At 41.5% G+C, this 19,294-nt stretch overlaps 2 protein-coding genes across 2 annotated transcripts; both read left to right on the top strand.

Annotated features, from left to right (window-relative positions):
• Window positions 1–11,724, top strand: LOC112071018 (trifunctional enzyme subunit alpha, mitochondrial). The gene is made up of 20 exons (XM_024138468.2): window positions 1–125; window positions 865–906; window positions 984–1,054; window positions 1,224–1,357; window positions 1,597–1,735; window positions 2,701–2,820; window positions 5,755–5,857; window positions 6,039–6,161; window positions 6,239–6,357; window positions 6,527–6,583; window positions 6,709–6,818; window positions 7,102–7,236; window positions 7,765–7,936; window positions 8,055–8,141; window positions 8,938–9,078; window positions 9,223–9,291; window positions 9,406–9,601; window positions 9,874–9,988; window positions 10,171–10,316; window positions 11,009–11,724. Exons 1-20 carry the CDS (start codon window positions 62–64, stop codon window positions 11,152–11,154), a joined length of 2,289 nt encoding a protein of 762 aa, XP_023994236.1. The 5' UTR covers window positions 1–61; the 3' UTR covers window positions 11,155–11,724.
• A 195-nt stretch (window positions 11,725–11,919) lies between these two features.
• LOC112071017 (kinesin-like protein KIF3B) lies at window positions 11,920–19,271 on the top strand. The gene is made up of 8 exons (XM_024138467.2): window positions 11,920–13,886; window positions 14,039–14,140; window positions 14,805–14,927; window positions 15,278–15,396; window positions 15,500–15,616; window positions 16,604–16,715; window positions 17,207–17,391; window positions 18,451–19,271. The coding sequence occupies exons 1-8, from the start codon at window positions 12,324–12,326 to the stop codon at window positions 18,605–18,607; spliced, it is 2,478 nt and encodes an 825-aa protein (XP_023994235.1). The 5' UTR covers window positions 11,920–12,323; the 3' UTR covers window positions 18,608–19,271.
• Window positions 19,272–19,294: the final 23 nt, after the last annotated feature.

Here is a 19,294-nt window from a genome sequence, read left to right as displayed (position 1 = left end):
TGTATCTATAAATCATTGGCTGTCAGCAGTCAGGTTGTTTCGGTGTTCTTGACCTCCTAAAATGGCTGGTGTTCGAGCCCTGGGTGCGCTGTCCAGAATTACAGCAAGGAGATACGTCCTCTCAGGTAAAATTGTGTTGAAATGTGTGCAATTGATGCCAAAGTCAAATGTTATTCGATTGTTTAGCCACATTTTGTAAACCGGCGCCTCTCTTCTGTCTGAGATGCTAACTAGTGCTAATGGTGCAGCTAACTTGGCTAGCAAACGTTAATTTAGCTGTCAGAAGTCTACCGGTAGCTAACTGACACAGTTTACTAACTAATTTAGCAACGCAACTTTACTGGTGCACACATCTGGCTTTCGCTCCCTATTTGTAATTCATGAACTAAGATTAAAATAGCTAGATAGTTAGCAGTTAACTGATGCGAGTGAACTTTCACCGAGTGAGCAAACTAGCTACGTCACATGAATTAAGTTAACGTTAGTCTAGCTGGCTAGATATGAACACCCACTCATCGCCAGAATCAAACTTTCTATGCAATTTAATTGTTTTCTTGATAAATCTACACTTTACATTATATGCTTCCATTTGTCATTGTCTAATTTGCTGTGTAGACAAGGAATCTAGGTGAAAGTTCAGTGTCTTGTCTTTTTGAGGTCAGACACCCCCCCCCCATACGTCTCGTCATCAACACTTGTCATGAGTTCTCTGTTGCAGCCCCAGGCCTAGAATAAATAAAGCGTTGCCTAAATATTTCACTTCCTCAACCTTAGCTAGTTTTTGTTAGCTAGCTAACTTCCTTATCAGTAACTAATGTATTGAATTTAGTTAACGTTAACCCTCTTCTTATTTTGTATTTTTAGGTATCTCATGCCGTACCTTTTCAGTTGCCCTTGCCATGTCAGGTAAGTTGAACGACTACTTGTGATAATAACTTGATTATAAATGTATGGCGTTTAATTTGATCTCTCTCTCTTCTCAGCCCGAACCCATGTCAACTATGAAGTGAAAGAGGATGTGGCGGTCATTCGGATGAATGACCCAAATTCTAAGGTAATGTATTTAAAAATACATTTTCCATGTACAGTACCATCAAATTTAAACTGCCCTATGAGATTGAACCCGGGTCTGTAGTGACCCCTCAAGCACTGCAACACAATGCCTTAGACCGCTGCACCACTCAGGAGGCACCAGTATTGTATGTCTATCCATGTTTTTGCAGGTCAACACTCTGTCGGTCCAGATGCAAAATGAGATGATAGAAGTATTTAATGAGGTCTTGGCCAACGATGCAGTCCAGAGTGCTGTCCTCATCTCCTCCAAGCCTGGCTGCTTCATTGCAGGAGCTGACATCAAGTCAGTCACACCTTTCACATTATATGATATAAATGTTAATATTTGGTGCCACCTTGGCTTACATGCTGTGTAATTAAAATGCTGTACTCAGATTAGAAAGTAGCCTAGTTCAGGCTTACTTGATTCTCAATGTTGCATATCAGTCTAGCGTAATGCATTTCACCACTATGCAAGGTTTGAGTGTTCTAGGGTGCTAATTTCCGTGTTCCCCCCACTACTGTCTCTCCTCTTTTTTGCAGCATGATCCAGGCCTGTAACACCTCCGAGGAGGTCACAAAGCTATCTCAGGAGGGACAGAAGATGTTTGAGAGGATTGAGAAATCGCCCAAGCCCATTGTTGCGGCCATCAACGGCTCCTGCTTAGGAGGCGGCTTAGAGGTGAACAAAATTACTTCCTTTACACTAATACATAAAATAATCATCATTATTGAAAAAATACTATTCTAAGCGACTTGCAACAGCAAACGTCCCAGTTTAAATCTTTGTCATACTATAGACTTTTTATTATTATTTAGCATGCTACTCCTCTTACACCGTTTAGGCTAGAAAAGTAATTAAAAAATGTTGCTGTAATAGTGCCTCAGCAAATTGCTGAGGACAAAGCAGTGTGAAAAGGCCTATTGTGACTTGACAYATCGGCTTCTGACCACTTTCCCAACAACGTAGACAAATACTTAGACGGYATGACATCTTGGTCTACTTCTCTGCTATTCAAATCTTAAATCGGAACAGAAATATATTCTACCGATCAAAAGATACAGCTGTTTTAGTAACCGAGTCAACTAAATTTAATCTCACCTTTTAAAGCCATACTTCAGGAATTAGGCAATGAAGCCCTTTACTTTCCCGGAGTCAGATCAAMTTGTGGATACCATTGTTATGTCTCTGCATCCTACATGAAGGAAGTTGGGGGTAGTTTCATGAGCCAATGCTAACTAGCATTAGCACAATGACCGGATGTCTATGGTAACATCTAGCAAGCAACTTCCTTCAAACTGCACACACATGGTATCCACGAGTTCATCTAACTTGTGGATAAAGGGCTTCATTGCCAAAATCCCAAAGTATCCCTTCACATTTTTTGTTAAAATGTTGACCACTTTCCCTACAATGTATGGCATCTTAGTCTGCTTTTCAAATCTATAATCGGAACACATCTTCCACTACCACAAAAAAATACCTTTTAAAGAGCTAAAGCAAGTCCCACAATTTCACTTTGTCTACTATTACTCAGTATCGTAACAAATTACAAAATAATCTCGGACAACAAGACAAATTTGACTTCCTTTCTTCCAAAGTTAATGATTTTCTAAACGTAATGTTTCAATGTGTTGTGTCTTTAGTTTGCCATCGCCTGCCAGTACAGAGTTGCTACTAAGAGTAAGAAGACAGTGCTGGGAACCCCTGAGGTGATGCTTGGTCTTCTACCTGGAGCTGGAGGAACACAGAGACTCCCTAAGATGGTCAGTATCTGGGAAAATACTTTATACGTTCAGAAACCCTACCTGAACACCACAGTAAAACAGATCTTTGCGGCATGGGGCTGTGCATTATCATGCTGAAACATGAGGTGATGTTGGCATATGAATGGTACGACAATGGGGCCTCAGGATCTCGTCACAGTATCTCTGTACATTCAAATTGCCATCGTTAAAATGCAATTGTGTTCGTTGTCTGTAGCTTATGCCTGCCCATACCATAACCCCAACACCACCATGGGGCACTCTGTTCACAACGTTGACGTCAGTAAACTGCTCACCCACACGACTGCATACACGCTATCTGCCCGGTACAGTTGAAACTAGAGGTCGACCGATTATGATTTTTCAATGCCGATACCAATTATTGGAGGACCAAAAAAGGCAGATGCCGATAAAAAAAAAATATATATATATATATATATATAAATAAATAAATACTTTATTTTAAAATAATGACAATTACAACAATACTGAATAAACACTTATTTTAACTTAAAATAATACATCAATAAAATCAATTTAGCCTCAAATAAATAATGAAACATGTTCAATTTGGTTTAAATAATGCAAAAACAAAGTGTTGGAGAAGAAAGTAAAAGTGCAATATGTGCCATCTAAGAAAGCTAACGTTTAAGTTCCTTGCTCAGAACATGAGAATATATGAAAGCTGGTGGTTCCTTTTAACATGAGTCTTCAATATTCCCAGGTAAGAAGTTTTAGGTTGTAGTTATTATAGGACTATTTCTCTCTATACGATTTGTATTTCATATACCTTTGACTATTGGATGTTCTTATAGGCACTTTAGTATTGCCAGTGTAACAGTATAGCTTCCTCTCCTCGCTCCTACCTGGGCTCGAACCAGGAACACATCGACAACAGCCACCCTCGATGCAGCGTTACCCATGCAGAGCAAGGGGAACAACTACTCCAAGTCTCAGAGCGAGTGCCGTTTGAAACGCTATTAGCACGCACCCCGCTAACTAGCTAGCCATTTCACATCGGTTACACCAGCCTAATCTCGGGAGCTGATAGGCTTGAATTCATAAACAGCAGAGCTGCTGGCAAAACGCAGGAAAGTGCTGTTTGAATGAATGCTTACGAGCCTGCTGGTGCCCACCATCGCTCAGTCAGACTGCTCTATCAAATCATAGACTTAATTATAACATAATAATAACACAAATACGAGCCTTTGGTCATTAATATGGTCGAATCCGGAAACTACCATTTTGAAAAAAAAAATGTTTATTCTTTCAGTGAAATACGGAACCGTTCCATAGTTTATCTAACGGGTGGCATCCATAAGTCTAAATATTCCTGTTACATTGCACAACCTTCAATGTTATGTCATAATTACGTAAAATTCTGGCAAATTAGTTCGCAATGAGCCAGGTGGCCCAAACTGTTGCATATACCCTGAGTCTGCATGCAATGAACGCAAGAGAAGAGACACAATGTCACCTGGTTAATATTGCCTGCTAACCTGGTTTTCTTTTAGCTAAATATGCAGGTTTAAAAATATACTTCTGTGTATTGATTTTAAGAAAGGCATTGATGTTTATGGTTAGGTACCCGTTGGAGCAACGATACGCACCGATTATATGCAACGCAGGACACGGTAGATAAACTAGTAATATCATCAACCATGTGTAGTTATAACTAGTGATTATAATTGTTTTTTATAAGATAAGTTTAATGCTAGCTAGAAACTTACCTTGGCTTCTTACTGCATTCGCGTAACAGGCGGGCTCCTTGTGAGGCAGGTGGTTAGAGTGTTGGACTAGTTAACCGTAGGTTGCAAGATTGAATCCCTGAGCTGACAAGGTAAAAATCTGTCATTCTGCCCCTGAACAAGGCAGTTAACCCACTGTTCCTAGGCCATCATTGAAAATAAGAATGTGTTCTTAACTGACTTGCCTAGTTAAATAAACGTGTAAAAAAAAACGGCGTCCAAAATTAACGATTTCCGATTGTTATGAAAACCTGAAATCGGCCCTAATTAATCGGCCATTCCGATTAATCGGTCGACCTCTGAAGAGCACATTTCTCCAGCGTGCCAGTGTACCATTGAAGGTGAGMATTTACCTACTGAAGTCTGTTACGACGCCGAACTGCATTCATGTCAAGACCCTGGTTAGGATGACGAGCACGCAGATGAGCTTCTCTGAGATGGTTTCCGATAGGTTGTACAGAAATTCTTTGGTTGTGCAAACCCACAGTTTCATCAGTTGTCCGGCTGGCTGGTCTCAGACAATCCTGCAGGTGAAGAAGACTGCTGTGGAGGTCTTGGGCTGCCTGGTTACACGTGGTCTGAGGTTGAGGCCGGTTGGACGTACTGCCAAATGATCTAAAATGACGTTGGAGGCAGTTTGTGGTAGAGAAATGAATATTCAATTCAACAGCTCTGGTGGACATTCCTGCAGTCAGCAGGCCAATTGCACGCTCCCTCAACTTGAGACATCGTTGACATTGTATTGTGTGAAACTGCACATTCTAGTAGTATTTTATTGTCACCAGCACAAGGTGCACCTGTATAATCATGCTGTTTAATCAGCTTCTTGATACGCCACACCTGTCAGGTGGTTGGATTATCTTGGCAAAGGGGAAATGCTCACTAACGGAGATGCACAAAATTTGTGAAATTTCTGGGATGTTTTCTTTTGGCTCATGAAACATGGGACCAAAACTTCATGTTGTGTTTATTTTCAGTGTTGTATTTCAGTGATATTGGTAGAGTGAAACTCAGTCACTACGCACACTGACTGTACTGCATAATGCTACAGTATTCTTTAATACATTGATCTGATTTGCAGCACTCTTTGCCTGTTGTAGTAGTGTTTAATTTTCTTGATTTGGTGTCCGCAGTTAAAAATTAAATAAATGGAACGCTGTCATAGTGTAAAATATGTTGTCTTCAGGTTGGTATTCCTGGTGCCTTTGACATGATGCTGACTGGAAGAAACATCAAGGCAGACAAAGCCAAGAAGATGGGTCTGGTCCATCAGCTAGTGGACCCGCTAGGTATTGTAATCACTGCACTAATGCAATCAATATTATAATCAATAAAAGTTACTGATAAGAGCATACCAGTATTCATAGAATGTTCTGAGATTTACAATAGCTGGAAATTGTTTACAGGTTAGATACTGTCAGGGAAGGTGTCTTAACTGCTGCTTATTGATCCCCCTTTTTGATATTCCAGGACCTGGATTGAAGAGTCCAGAGGAGAGGACCATTGAGTACCTGGAGGAGGTTGCCATACAGTGTGCCAGGGGAATTGTCCACAAGAAGATCTTGCTCACCAAGAAGAAAGGCATGATGCAGAGTAAGTATTTGCATAKTAGAGGCCAATACTTTTTTTGGACGCTTTTAACATTTAGTTTTTCTCTCCTTCCTCTGCAGAAGTCCAAGACTACGTAATGGGCATTGAGTTTGTGCGGCAACAGATCTACAAAACTGTTACTGGCAAAGTCATGAAGATGAGCAAGGGACTGTATCCTGCCCCTTTGAAAATCATTGAGGTAGGACTTTGGTATATCTACTTCTCCATTTAATGATGAGGATTTTAGTGAGTGAAGTATATGAATTGGCAGCAATTTTTAAAGTGGACACAGAGCTCCAGATGAAACTTTTCTCTCATGGTTCTATTGAAAAAGACTTAACTTCTATTCGTTCCTCTCTCCCCCTCAGAGTGTGAAGGCTGGCTTGGAACAGGGCCCAGATTCTGGCTATTTGGCAGAAGCACAGGTCAGAGAATATACATGGAGTTAAATAGATTTCTGAATCGTATGCTTATCAGTAAATGTAATGGTTTTGTATGGAACATGGTTTCTTTCAGTCACTGTTTTATCATTCTTATTCATTCTTTACAGAACTTTGGCAAATTGGCAATGACTTCTGAATCAAATGCCCTGATTGGACTTTACCATGGCCAAGTGGCATGCAAGAAGAACCGCTTTGGAGTCCCTGAGAGACCGGTTAAGTAAGTGATGACCTTTGACCCAAAACCAGTAAAATAGCTATTTTCATGTTTCAATCAGTGAAAAATGCTAACCTTATTACAAATATTGTAATACTGGTCAGATGATTCAGAGTTTCTTGGAGATCAAACCACTTATGCTGATTTCATTATTTGAGAGGTCATGACATTAACCTTGTAACTGGAGATATGGTACAAACAAAATGATTTGGGGGGGTGGGAATCCTTGGTGGACAATAATTCCATTCTATTGTAACAGCCTGTTTCTTCATTCCGCATCCACCAGGAACCTGGCTATCTTGGGAGCAGGTCTGATGGGTGCAGGCATTGCCCAGGTGACTGTGGACAAGGGCATCCACACTGTCCTGAAGGACACCACCGTGGAAGGGTTGAGCAGGGGTCAGCAGCAGGTCTACAAAGGGTGGGTTTACAAGAGCGCAATACTGCMCTACAAAGGCAAGGTGCAGTAACTATGCATTTGGTCAGAAGTCTTTGATTTGTTGTAATGGCCAGATATATTATCTGATATGTTATTTAGTTTCCTGAAACAAGAACAAGCCAGTCAATGAGAGATATATATATATATATATATATATATATATATATATAATGAAGCACCAGAAGTTGCTGTCGGTCTATACAGAAAAAGACGAATAGCGCACCACTAATTAGCTATTGACTATTTCAGCTACACAATCTCCTGGCTGTCTGCCATATTGGGGGTTAATCTCCTAGGAACGGTTTCCTACAGATTAAGAAATAGCATTTTAGTCCAGGACTAGGCTTAATCTGTGTCTGGGGATCTGACCCTTAAAGCATAGCTGGAGTTGTTGATAAAGAAGAAACGAAAAATTGTTGAACCTGCCCTAATCTCTCTCGACAGACTTTACATAAATGTTGATTGGGTAGCTAGTACAGAGATTAAACCTGCCCTCACTTTCATCACCAGCCTCAATGACAAAATCAAAAGGAAGGCCATCACGTCATTTGAGAGGGACTCCACACTGTCCAGCTTAACTGGCCAGTTGGACTACAGTGGTTTTGAGAAGGCTGACATGGTCATCGAAGCTGTGTTTGAGGACATCAACATCAAACACAGAGTCATCAAGGAGGTGGAAGCTGTAAGTAGTGCAGAATTTTTAAATTGGGGCACAACAGAAAGCTTTTTCTAAATCAAARCTAAAATAAGCRTTTCTTATTGGACAACATTGTTCTAAATTAACTTTTTTCTGATTACAGTTGATTCCACCTCACTGTATATTTGCCACCAACACGTCTGCTCTCCCCATCAAAGATATTGCTGCTGCTAGCATGAGGCCAGAAAAGGTAGGTTTAGTAAGAGTTCAATGAGATTAACATTCTTGTTAAAAAAAAGGCCTTATTGCTCCTTCAAGCCAGATTCAAACAACTCACTAGTATCCCTTTGTCCACAATAACCTCTCAGGCTACATGTTTTGTGTGCTTTGGGCTGGTTATTGTCTCTGTARAAGTAAGCYTTGTCCAAGCCAGAACATCCCATAGAGGCAGGAGCCAATCTCCTGTTTCTGTCACGTGAGGCAGCTTGATGTACAAGTACACCTCCTGGACAGGATGCTAGTCTGTTTCAGGGCCTTACCTCCAATCATCTCCTTAAAGGGATACTTTGGGATGTTGTCTATTTCCCCATAGTTGGATGAACTTGTGGATACCATTTTTATGTCTATGCGGGCGGTTTGAAGAAAGTTGCTAGCTAGCGCAATTGCTAACTAGGGTTAGCATAATGACTGGAAGTCTATGGTATCTGCTAGCAGATATCTGTAGACTTCACCATTGTGCTAATGCTAGTTAGCATTGGCTCGCGAAACTTCCTCTAACTTCCTTCATACTGGACACCGAGACAAACATTTATCCACTAGTTAATCTGACTGTGGAAGTAGATGAAGTGCCTCATTGCCAAAATCCCTTTAATACTGAGTGCCAAGCAGAGAGAAGGCATGTCCCATTTTCAGAGTCTTTGATACGACTTGATCAGGGATTGAACCCCCAATCTCTGGGCGGACACTAACCACAAGGTCACTGAGTAGTTTTGCCTGTATAACTGGAGCCATTGCAATAAATAGAGTTGTATTTTCTATTCCTGTAGGTTATTGGTATGCACTACTTCTCTCCAGTGGACAAGATGCAGCTGTTGGAGATCATCACGACAGATAAGACCTCTAAAGACACCACTGCCGCTGCTGTTGCTGTAGGCCTGAAGCAGGGGAAAGTCATCATCGTTGTCGGAGTGAGTGYGCTTCTGCTCAGTGCCCACTTCCCATGTTCTCCCTTAGCTTGTTGATAAACATCACGACACTAATACATGAATTTGATATAGTTTATACTGTAGTGCTTTTCATGGGCCTATAATAACTTGTGTGCTTGTTTGCAGGATGGACCTGGGTTCTACACCACCAGGTGTCTGGCTCCTATGTTAGCTGAGGCAGTGCGAGTACTACAGGTTAGTGTTGTCACACACACTGTCTCTTCATCTACAATGTTGGAATGACGTGGGTATTGTCTCCAAAAWTTCAAATAATGTACCTGTATTTCTGTGCTGTGTGTGTGTTCTCAGGAAGGCGTTAACCCCAAGAAGCTGGATGCCCTGACCACAGGTTTTGGGTTCCCAGTGGGTGCAGCTACACTGGCTGATGAGGTGGGCATTGACGTGGCTGCCCATGTGGCTGAGGACCTCGGCAAAGCATTCGGATCCAGGTTCGGAGGTGGAAACGTTGATGTGCTGAAGACCATGGTGGAGAGAGGATTTAAGGGTAAATTCTTGTTTGTATGACTTTGAGACAAAGGCTCTTTCAAAATGTTTTAAACTTCCCTCGATTTCTTGCATCCCTTCATCTTGCTTTCTTAATACATTGGAGGAGAAGGTAAGAGGGGAGGACCTTTGGAACTTCTCCACCAATGAGGTTTGAGAAGGAGCGTATGTGAAGAATCAAGAAAGACATTTTGGGAGAAATTATGTAATGGGAAACGCATGATCCTCATTGGTTTTATCTGATACCCAATTAGATATATTTTCCATCAACAGGCCGCAAATCAGGAAAGGGCTGCTACGTGTATACGCCGGGACTCAAAAGCAAAGATGTCAACCCCGATATTGACGACCTCCTGGAGAAATTCAAGTTGACACCAAACCCTTCAGTGTAAGTCGCAACCACTGCGGAGATGTCCTCTAAGTGACTTACAGTACAGTGAATGCATCCATGTTTTGTATGTGATCCCAGTGGGAATGGCATTTGCTAGCTCAACCCTCTTACCACCTGAGCCACACAGGATCATCTACTCTCTACACCACCACTTAACTGTCTGGGTCTTTTTMCTCCAGGTCTTCAGACTCTGATGTCCAGTACCGTCTGGTCTCGCGGTTCGTGAACGAGGCAGTGATGTGTCTGCAGGAGGGGATCCTGAACGGCCCCGTAGAGGGAGATATAGGAGCTGTGTTTGGACTGGGATTCCCCCCCTGCCTTGGAGGTAGGGATTTACTCTATAGCAAGGGTATTCAAATGAGTCTGGAGGTCCGGACGGAGTACTGCTGGGTTTCTGTTCTATAATTMATTCTGATAATGAATTGCACCAACCAGTGTTCCAGGTCTAAGTTGKTCCCTGACTAAAGGACAAGAATGAAAATCAGCAGTGGAGCTTAAATGTTCCTTCTCTAGACGGCTCATAATAATGGTTGGAATGGCACCTAACATGAAAACCATGTTTGATTCCATTTACTCCATTCTGGCCATTTATTATGAGCCGTCCTCCCTTCAGCAGCCTCCACTGGTCTTATACKTTATGCCACTTACAGTGCAGTGACTGCATACATTTTTGCTATATATCYAATCCCTGTGGAAATTGAACCCATGACCTTTTACCAGCTGAGCCAGCCACACATACAGGATGATGACATGAGCAAAACCAGCTCTAATGACATTGCATGTGTTGCTGAACTCTTTTCAGGTTTAACAGCAGGCACAGCCTTTTTGTTGTGCTACAATTAGGACTTTTCTTTCAACTTCCCTGTTTAGTCCTTTCCAGTTTGTGGAGCTGGACTTGACTAAATTTGATTTATCCAATTTCAGTATTTTAGACAGCTATCAGATTATCGTGCTATCATAATTTGTCCTTTTGAAAGAGTGAATCCTACAAACATTATTTTAACCTTCTCTGTTCAGGTCCTTTCCGGTTTGTGGATACCTTCGGTGCCGACAAGCTAGTAGAGAAGATGAGGAGGTATGAGGAGGTTTACGGCAACCACTTCACCCCCTGTCAGCTACTGCTGGATCACGCCAAGGACTCCAACAAGCGATTCCACAAGTGACTTTCCTCATCTACTGCTACCATCTAATAGCAGGCTGCCATTAGAATGTGCCTAGGCTGTGTATTTGTCTGTTAACTTAAGCTCAGTGCTTATTTCTTTGAAGTTTGCAGAAGAGAAATCACGAGGGGCCTGTTTTTACAAATCACAATATGTTTCAAGTTCATAACTAACAGTTCTTTTTTTGGGGTGTTTAATAAAAAAGAAATGTTAACATTATTTGACAGTTCCCTTTTTTGATAATATTCTGCTGTAATATYCATCTGAGGCAGGTGTASAYCCAACTGGCAATCCTAGTCTTCTCRATGTAAATTTAAATTCATGTCTTCATCTCAAATGACTCCCTATATAGTGGACTCCTTTTGACCAGGATCACTATATAGGGTGCCATTTCAGTTTTCATAAGTGACCAGTCTTGGGCTGTTCAATCATGTTTATTCATCTGAGGTGAATGTTCCTTTTTTCTTTCTTTTTTTTTTACATTTGTGATTTTGGTCTTTATGCCATGGTTTGGGCAGTGATGTATTTAATATTTAGAGCCAGTAAATGAATAAATAATGATATTGAAGTACATTCAAATGCCTAGGCTTATGTATATTCTTTGTTTTCAATGAATGAACATTTTGTGCTAATCGGTAAATTTGTTATGCCTATTAGGTCACATGTATTAAATAATTGCATTAGGCTACACCTGTTTACAAGGTTTCGCTTTAATCCAATTCGTTTTGTTGGTCACATGCCTTGTTCCTATTGTCTGCAGCAGAGAGAAGGGTGTGTACTGGGGATGTGGGCTGGCTGGCTGACGGCAGTGTTTTCTAGCAGTGGTGGCGCAGCATCCTTTGTATCATGTAGCCTTGGTGCGGTGCGTGCGGATTAAGGGTGGAGACAGTTATCGTTGCCAGGATCAAGGATATTCATCCAGAGTCGGAGGAAGTACATGTAGTCTACGTGGTATAGGCTATGTCCGTGTGATTAGGTGTGCCCATGTACAGAATGGTACCATTCTCAGCGAAAGCTATGAATTGGCTTACCTGGGTACCGCTCGGCGGAGGATGCTTCGAGAAAGAGGGGCAACATGAGTCATCTTGATGCGCGATTAGCGACAGATACAGTGGCTTTTAATTGTATTGCGGAGAAATACATTTTTATGGTCAAGGATCAAAGGAATAAATATGTCGAGACCGAAACAGTGCGAGGCGGTAAAGGTGGTAGTGCGATGCCGCCCATTTAACAGGAGAGAGGAGACTATGGACAACGATAACATATTGGAGGTGAATTCAAAACTGGGCCAGATCACATTGAGGAACCCGAGGGCGTCACCTGAAGAAGTCATGAAATCATTCACCTTTGATGCGGTCTACGACTTTGAGTCGAAACAGAGCGATATTTATGACGATACCGTCAGACCTCTTGTAGATTCTGTGTTACAAGGATTCAATGGTACAATATTCGCTTATGGGCAGACTGGGACAGGTAAAACATACACGATGCTAGGTATGCCCACAGACAATGAAAGAGGGATCATCCCAAATTCATTTAACCACATTTTTACACAGATCTCCAGGTCTCAGAATCAGCAATATTTAGTGAGGGCATCCTATCTAGAGATCTATCGGGAGGAGGTCAGGGATCTGTTATGTAAAGACAACAAGAAACTAGATCTCAAAGAGAACCCAGATTCAGGGGTTTATGTCAAAGATCTGTCTTCAGTTGTCACCAAGAACGTCATGGAGCTCGAACATGTCATGAACATAGGAGATGAGTCCAGGTCTGTGGGGTTCACCAATATGAACGAACGCAGCTCGCGGTCCCATGCCATCTTCATGATCACGGTGGAGTGCAGTGAGAAAGGTGCAGATGGAGAGGACCACATACGGGTTGGGAAGCTGAACATGGTTGACCTGGCTGGCAGCGAACGCCAGAGAAAGACAGGTGCTAATGGGGAACGCCTGAAAGAGGCTACCAAAATCAACCTGTCCCTCTCAGCACTGGGTAATGTCATCTCAGCTCTGGTGGATGGGAAGAGCACACACATCCCTTACAGGGACTCTAAACTTACCCGCCTGCTCCAGGATTCACTAGGTGGCAATGCAAAGACGGTCATGGTAGCCACTCTGGGACCAGCGTCCAAGAACTATGAAGAGTCCCTAACGACCCTAAGGTACGCTAACAGGGCTAAAAATATAAAAAACAAACCCAAGATCAACGAGGATCCAAAGGATGCTCTGCTGAGAGAGTTCCAGGAGGAGATCGCCCGCCTGAAGGCCCAGCTGGAGGAGCGAGGGACGCTGGCGAAGGAGAGGAGGAGAAGGAGGAATAGCAGAAGACTGACTAAAAGTATGATTGTTGAGGATGTAGCCCACAGAGAAAGGGATGCAGAACTGTGGAAGGCACTGGAAGCGGAATGGAAGCGGAATGAGGAATACTATATAAAGGAAGAAGAAGAAAGCAAGATGATAGAAGAGGATGAAAAAGGGGTAGAGAGATTCAACTCCATGGATAACTCTGTAGAGGCCAGTCCCCAAAAAACTGTAACCTCCAGAATACCGATACATAGATTTAGCTCTGTGGAGGATAGCCCCAAAAAGGCTTTTCCCACCAGTAGCCATAGCAGCCCAGGGGCCAGAGAGAAATGGAAGCCATTTGGTGAAAAAGAACAGATGGAAAAGGAAAGGATGATGGACGACATGCAGAAGGAACAGGAAGCTATGGAAAAGATTATTGAGAAATATAAGGTGACAATACATTATTTTCTCTGTTTCTCTATATGAGCCAATAATGTGCATTTTGATATCATGTTTAATATGATACATTATTTATTGGTGACACAGAGCGTCCATCTTTCCAATAATCAGCCATCCATATGGCCTTGTATCTTTCTCTCCAGGCAATGGAGAGCAAAATATTGGCTGGGGGAAAGAACATTATTGACCACACTAATGAGCAACAGAAGATGCTGGAATTGAAGAGGCAAGAGATTGCAGAACAGGTGAGAGATCAACTATAAGCCAATAGGGTATGTTCATTTGATAGATTGAGGGAGTCATGGAGAAGGCACAAAACAACTAGGCTATCCCTCTACTATAACACAAATAGTGCTGTGTCTGATGACCGTGATGAAAGTGGTARTTCAATATTATTTCATGTTTCTCGATGTACAGTACCAGTCAAAAGTTTGGACACACCTCATTCACGGGTTTTTGTTTATTTTTTTACTATTTTCTACATTGTAGAAAGACATCAAAAGCTGTCATCAAGGCAAAGGGTGGCTACTTTGAAGAATATAAAATATATTTAGATTTGTTTAACACTTTTTTGGTTACTACATGATTCTATACGTGTTATTTCATAGTTTTGATGTCTTCACAATTATTCTGCAATGTAGAAAATAGTAMAAATTAAGAAAAACMCTTGAATGAGTAGGTGTKTCCAAACTTTTGACTGGTACTGTACATGCAGGTTTATTCGTTGTTTAGTGTCTCTGTGTTTACGTATCTTAGATTTTGGTCAGCACCGTGGAGTGCGGCTATGATATGAAGAAAAAAAAAGTTATATTGTTTGCATGCAGGCTAGGCCTCACTTTATTGTGAAACATGACTACACAAAGGAAGTTTCCACACTGGAAAATAAAAGTCATTTTTATTTGTATTTAGATAAGACGGGAGAGAGAGATCCAGCAGCAGGTGATGGCTCAGGATGAGGAGACGGGAGAGCTGAGAGAGACCTTCTCCTCCCTGCAGCAGGAGGTGGATCTCAAGACCAAGAAGCTGAAGAGGGTAAGATGGATTACTAACCAGCAGGGTTGGGGTCAATTCCATTTCAATTACAGTCAATCCAGARAGTAAACCAAACTCCAATTCCAAATTTTCCTAATTGAAAAGCATTGAAGAGAATTTACATTTCAGTGTAAATCTGAATTGACTGGAATTGAAATGGAATTGACCCCAACCTTCCATATCCCTAAAGCCCATCAGGGATCATTATCATGACCTTATGTTTAATATAAAGGGATTTTAGACAGTGTTCTGATGCAAAATCCTATTCCCTAATTTCTGGTTGTTTTGATTAGGATGTTAACATTTMATGGTTGTGCTCTCCTATTGTGTTTCCTAACTTGTTGATCCAGTTGTATGCCAAGCTGCAGTTGGTGAAGGCAGAGATTGGGGATGTCATTGATGAGCATGTAGTTACTAGACAGGAGCTTGAGCAGACACAGAAYGAACTCACCAGAGAACTCAAGTTCAAGTGAGTTTTAATAACGTATAATCACACAGACACGCACATACACACAAACACACTACCCCAATTGGTTCACTTTTCATAATATTGTTTTATGTGTTACCTGCAGGTATCTCTTAATTGAGAATTTCATCCCTCCCAAAGAAAAGAACAAGATTATGAACCGGCTTCACTTTGACAGTGACGAGGACCAGTGGAGGTCTAGGCCCTTCGTTCCTTCCGAAAGGTAAGTGAGTTCACATAGTCTACGCTAGTCTATACTATTCTATACTAGTCTTATGAGCTTAATATTCATTAAGTATTAAGTATTGCAATGGTAGCAAATATATTATTGACTGGTGCTGAAAGGACAGCCCTGCTAATCGGCCAGCCACTGCATAAAGGTATAGGTGGTCAGGGTAAACATTGTGGTGCTAATCGGCCAGCCACTGCATAAAGGTATAGGTGGTCAGGGWAAACATTGTGGTGCTAATCGGCCAGCCACTGCATAAAGGTATAGGTGGTCAGGGTAAACATTGTGGTGCTAATCGGCCAGCCACTGCATAAAGGTATAGGTGGTCAGGGTAAACATTGTGGTGCTAATCGGCCAGCCACTGCATAAAGGTATAGGTGGTCAGGGTAAACATTGTGGTGCTAATCGGCCAGCCACTGCATAAAGGTATAGGTGGTCAGGGTAAACATTGTGGTGCTAATCGGCCAGCCACTGCATAAAGGTATAGGTGGTCAGGGTAAACATTGTGGTGCTAATCGGCCAGCCACTGCATAAAGGTATAGGTGGTCAGGGYAAACATTGTGGTGCTGAAAGGACAGCWCTGCAAAGTCAGTTACAATAATGTCACTGATGAGGGTAGTCGCAATTTGATTCAAATCAAATTTGTATTTGTCACATGCACCGAATACAACAACCCTTACAGTGAAATGCTTACTTACAAGCCCTTAACCAACAATGCTTTAAGAAGTTAAGGGGGAAAAAGTGTTCAATTAAAAATGTAAGTAACAAATAATTAAACAGCAGCAGTAAAATAACAATAGTGAGGCTATATACAGGGGGTACCGGTACAGAGTCAATGGTACAGGGTCAATTATTTCCTTGTTTCACATGTTTATTGAAATCGAAGTTACTTTGTCACGTTAAAATAGTGTCTATTATTTTCTTTGCACTCCATAACTAACTCCTAAACTAGCTTTTCCTCCCTTGCACATCTTATTGCAGTAAATCGGCTCATCAGGTGAAGCGAAGGCCCACGTCTGTGGTGGGATACAAGAGACCAATCAGCCAATATGCACAGATGGCTGTCACAGCAGGAGCTCCATGTAGATACCGGGTGGGTTGATGCTTGTTTTTTTTAATCCATGGTACATTTTTCATATCTGAGATTGAACATAAAGGAAAAGTTTTCTTTTTTTACAACCAAATCTAAATGTCTTTTGTAAACGGAATGTTATAGAAGGGTCCAGWCACCTTTTTTTGATTTCACTTGTTTTTGAGAATCTTACCCCAAACGGCAAATCACTTCCTCATCCTTGTTGTGTAGTATGGGGGCCCTAGAAAACATGAACAAAGACTCCAAAAACACCCAAATATGTATTTTTTAGAAACGGTAAAGCTCTCAGTATAGTGATGCAGGTTTAGATGTGGTACACATGGAATTGTGTCATTCCAAACTAATTGAGGGCCATTGACATACTGAACTGATTAGTGTTAAGAAACCACTTTCCACACATGTATTTATCATCAATTGCAGATGCTTTCCATCGTCATTGTTCATTATATTAAACTCCCTCTCTCTTTCGCTCTCATTCATTATTTCTGTAGGCTGAGAATGTGATGCTCCTGGAGCTCGATATGAGCCCACCCAGCATGTACAACCTCAACCTTAACGGAGCACACCTGGAACAGAACTTTGGAGGTCACGGTAGTCCCAGGAGAGACCTACTAGCCAACGTCCCATTCAGGGACAGGACCACTGCATCAGGAAGGATCCGGAAGTCACGATCCTGGTGAGTTACAGTACCTGTAGTAACCTGGTGAGTTACAGAACCTGTAGTAACCTGGTGAGTTTTAGTACCTATAATAACCTGGTGAGTTACCTGTAGTGACCTGGTGAGTTACCTGTAGTAACCTGGTGAGTTACCTGTAGTAACCTGGTGAGATATAGTACCTATAATAACCTGGTGAGTTACCTGTAGTAGCCTGGTGAGTTACCTGTAGTAGCCTGGTGAGTTACCTGTAGTAGCCTGGTGAGTTACCTGTCAGTACCCTGCGTGAGTTCATGTAGTAACTGGTGAGTACCTGTAGTTAACCTGGTGAGTTACTGTAGTAAACCTGGTGAGTAACCTGAGTATAACTGGTGAGTTACTGTAGTAACCTGTGAGTTACCTGTAGTAACCTGGTGAGTTACCTGTACAGTAACCTGGTGAGTTACCTGTAGTTACCTGGTGAATGTACAGTACCTATAATAACCAAGTGATTACAGTACCTGTAGTACCTGGTGAGTTACAGAACCTGCAGTAACCTGGTGAGTTACAGAACCTGCAGTAACCTGGTGAGTTACAGAACCGTAGTAAACCTGGTGAGTTAAGACCTGTAGTAACCTGGTGAGTTAGCTGTAGTAACCTGGTGAGTTACCTGTAGTACCTGGTGAGTTACAGTACCTATCAATAAACCAAGTGAGTTACCTGTAGTAACCTGGTGAGTTACAGTACCTATAATAACCAGGTGAGTTACCTGTAGTAACCTGATGATTTAAAACTGTAGAGGAGGACACTCAGAGTTCCTACAGTATTTGCTGATGAACTGTTAGGTGATTTGTCCTACCTACTTTACTAATAATTGGCAGCGTTTAGAACCATGCATATCGTAATTTGATTTCTGACACGTTTCAACAAAACAGAATAGATGTACAACTATATTTGCTATGTTAGGCCTACTCTTGAGACAGCATTTCTGTGACAATCTTTGTTGCAGCTAAAAAAAATCCAGATGAAAGGATCCATATAAGAAGACACTCAAGTTGCCAGCCGAATACGTAACATGTCTTCCCTATTCTTTATTCCCAGGTACCAGGCACCACGCTCATCCTCTTCATGCGTCTCATCCTCTTCATCATCCAGCTCTATAACATCAGGGCCCCAGACCCAGTGCTCTCCTCACCCCCAGAGACCCTCCTCAGCCATATACACTCCATTGGAAGGTTCCATTCCAGGGGGCCCCTGAGTCTAGATTCTAGAACATTCCAACATTCCAATGTATATCATATATGCTTATTTGCTAGGTCAAAAATATACAGGTTAGGACAATGGAATAATTCCATGCAGCAGTGTTAGAAAATAAACAATTTCATTGGACTAGCGCCTACAGGATTAGCATAAAAAATGTGACCAGTGGCCAGGAAATCAAGTAGTAAAGTGACTGTAGATAATTTGATAAACGTTTGAATTAATAGAATGACAGTAAAACAGTTATGCTATGTGTTTGATGAGTAGTTAGCTGAAATGTACTACGATTGTGGTTATTTTCCAAGTTTGATGGCAAACTTTCTGTACTGCTAACATTCACTTCCAGTAATTTTCACTCGCATTGCTAGCAATGAGGTACAATAGATTGCTAGTCCCATTGTTTATAATCCTTTCGCATTTATAGAGACATTCATGGGATTTTAGAATCCTCTTGTCCTAACCTGTATATCTGACCTGTCTGCATTATCAACAATTTCATAGTGTATTATTTCACCAAACACAATTGGTCTGTAACCAAAAGTAATTTGCATTTGTGGAAAATATTGCACCGCTGAACCTTGACTAAAGTATATGACTAAAGTAATGTTTAGCTTTTGATGTACAGAAACATCAGAATAAATGGTACAAACTGTTACATAACATAACTTGTATGAGCCTACATTGT

Source organism: Salvelinus sp. IW2-2015, unplaced genomic scaffold (assembly GCF_002910315.2).
Source record: "Salvelinus sp. IW2-2015 unplaced genomic scaffold, ASM291031v2 Un_scaffold1493, whole genome shotgun sequence".
NCBI lineage: Eukaryota > Metazoa > Chordata > Actinopteri > Salmoniformes > Salmonidae > Salvelinus > Salvelinus sp. IW2-2015.
Note: the sequence above shows the minus strand (reverse complement) of the source record. Positions and strands in the feature narration are given on the sequence as shown.

Bases quoted from the DNA above. Each gene is read 5' to 3' on its own strand.
- LOC112071018 (XM_024138468.2), top strand. From the start codon at position 62: ATGGCTGGTGTTCGAGCCCTGGGTGCGCTGTCCAGAATTACAGCAAGG. The intron at 1,055-1,223 runs GTAATGTATTTA...ATGTTTTTGCAG, and splicing joins TGAATGACCCAAATTCTAAG to GTCAACACTCTGTCGGTCCA. The intron at 6,819-7,101 runs GTAAGTGATGAC...CGCATCCACCAG, and splicing joins GTCCCTGAGAGACCGGTTAA to GAACCTGGCTATCTTGGGAG.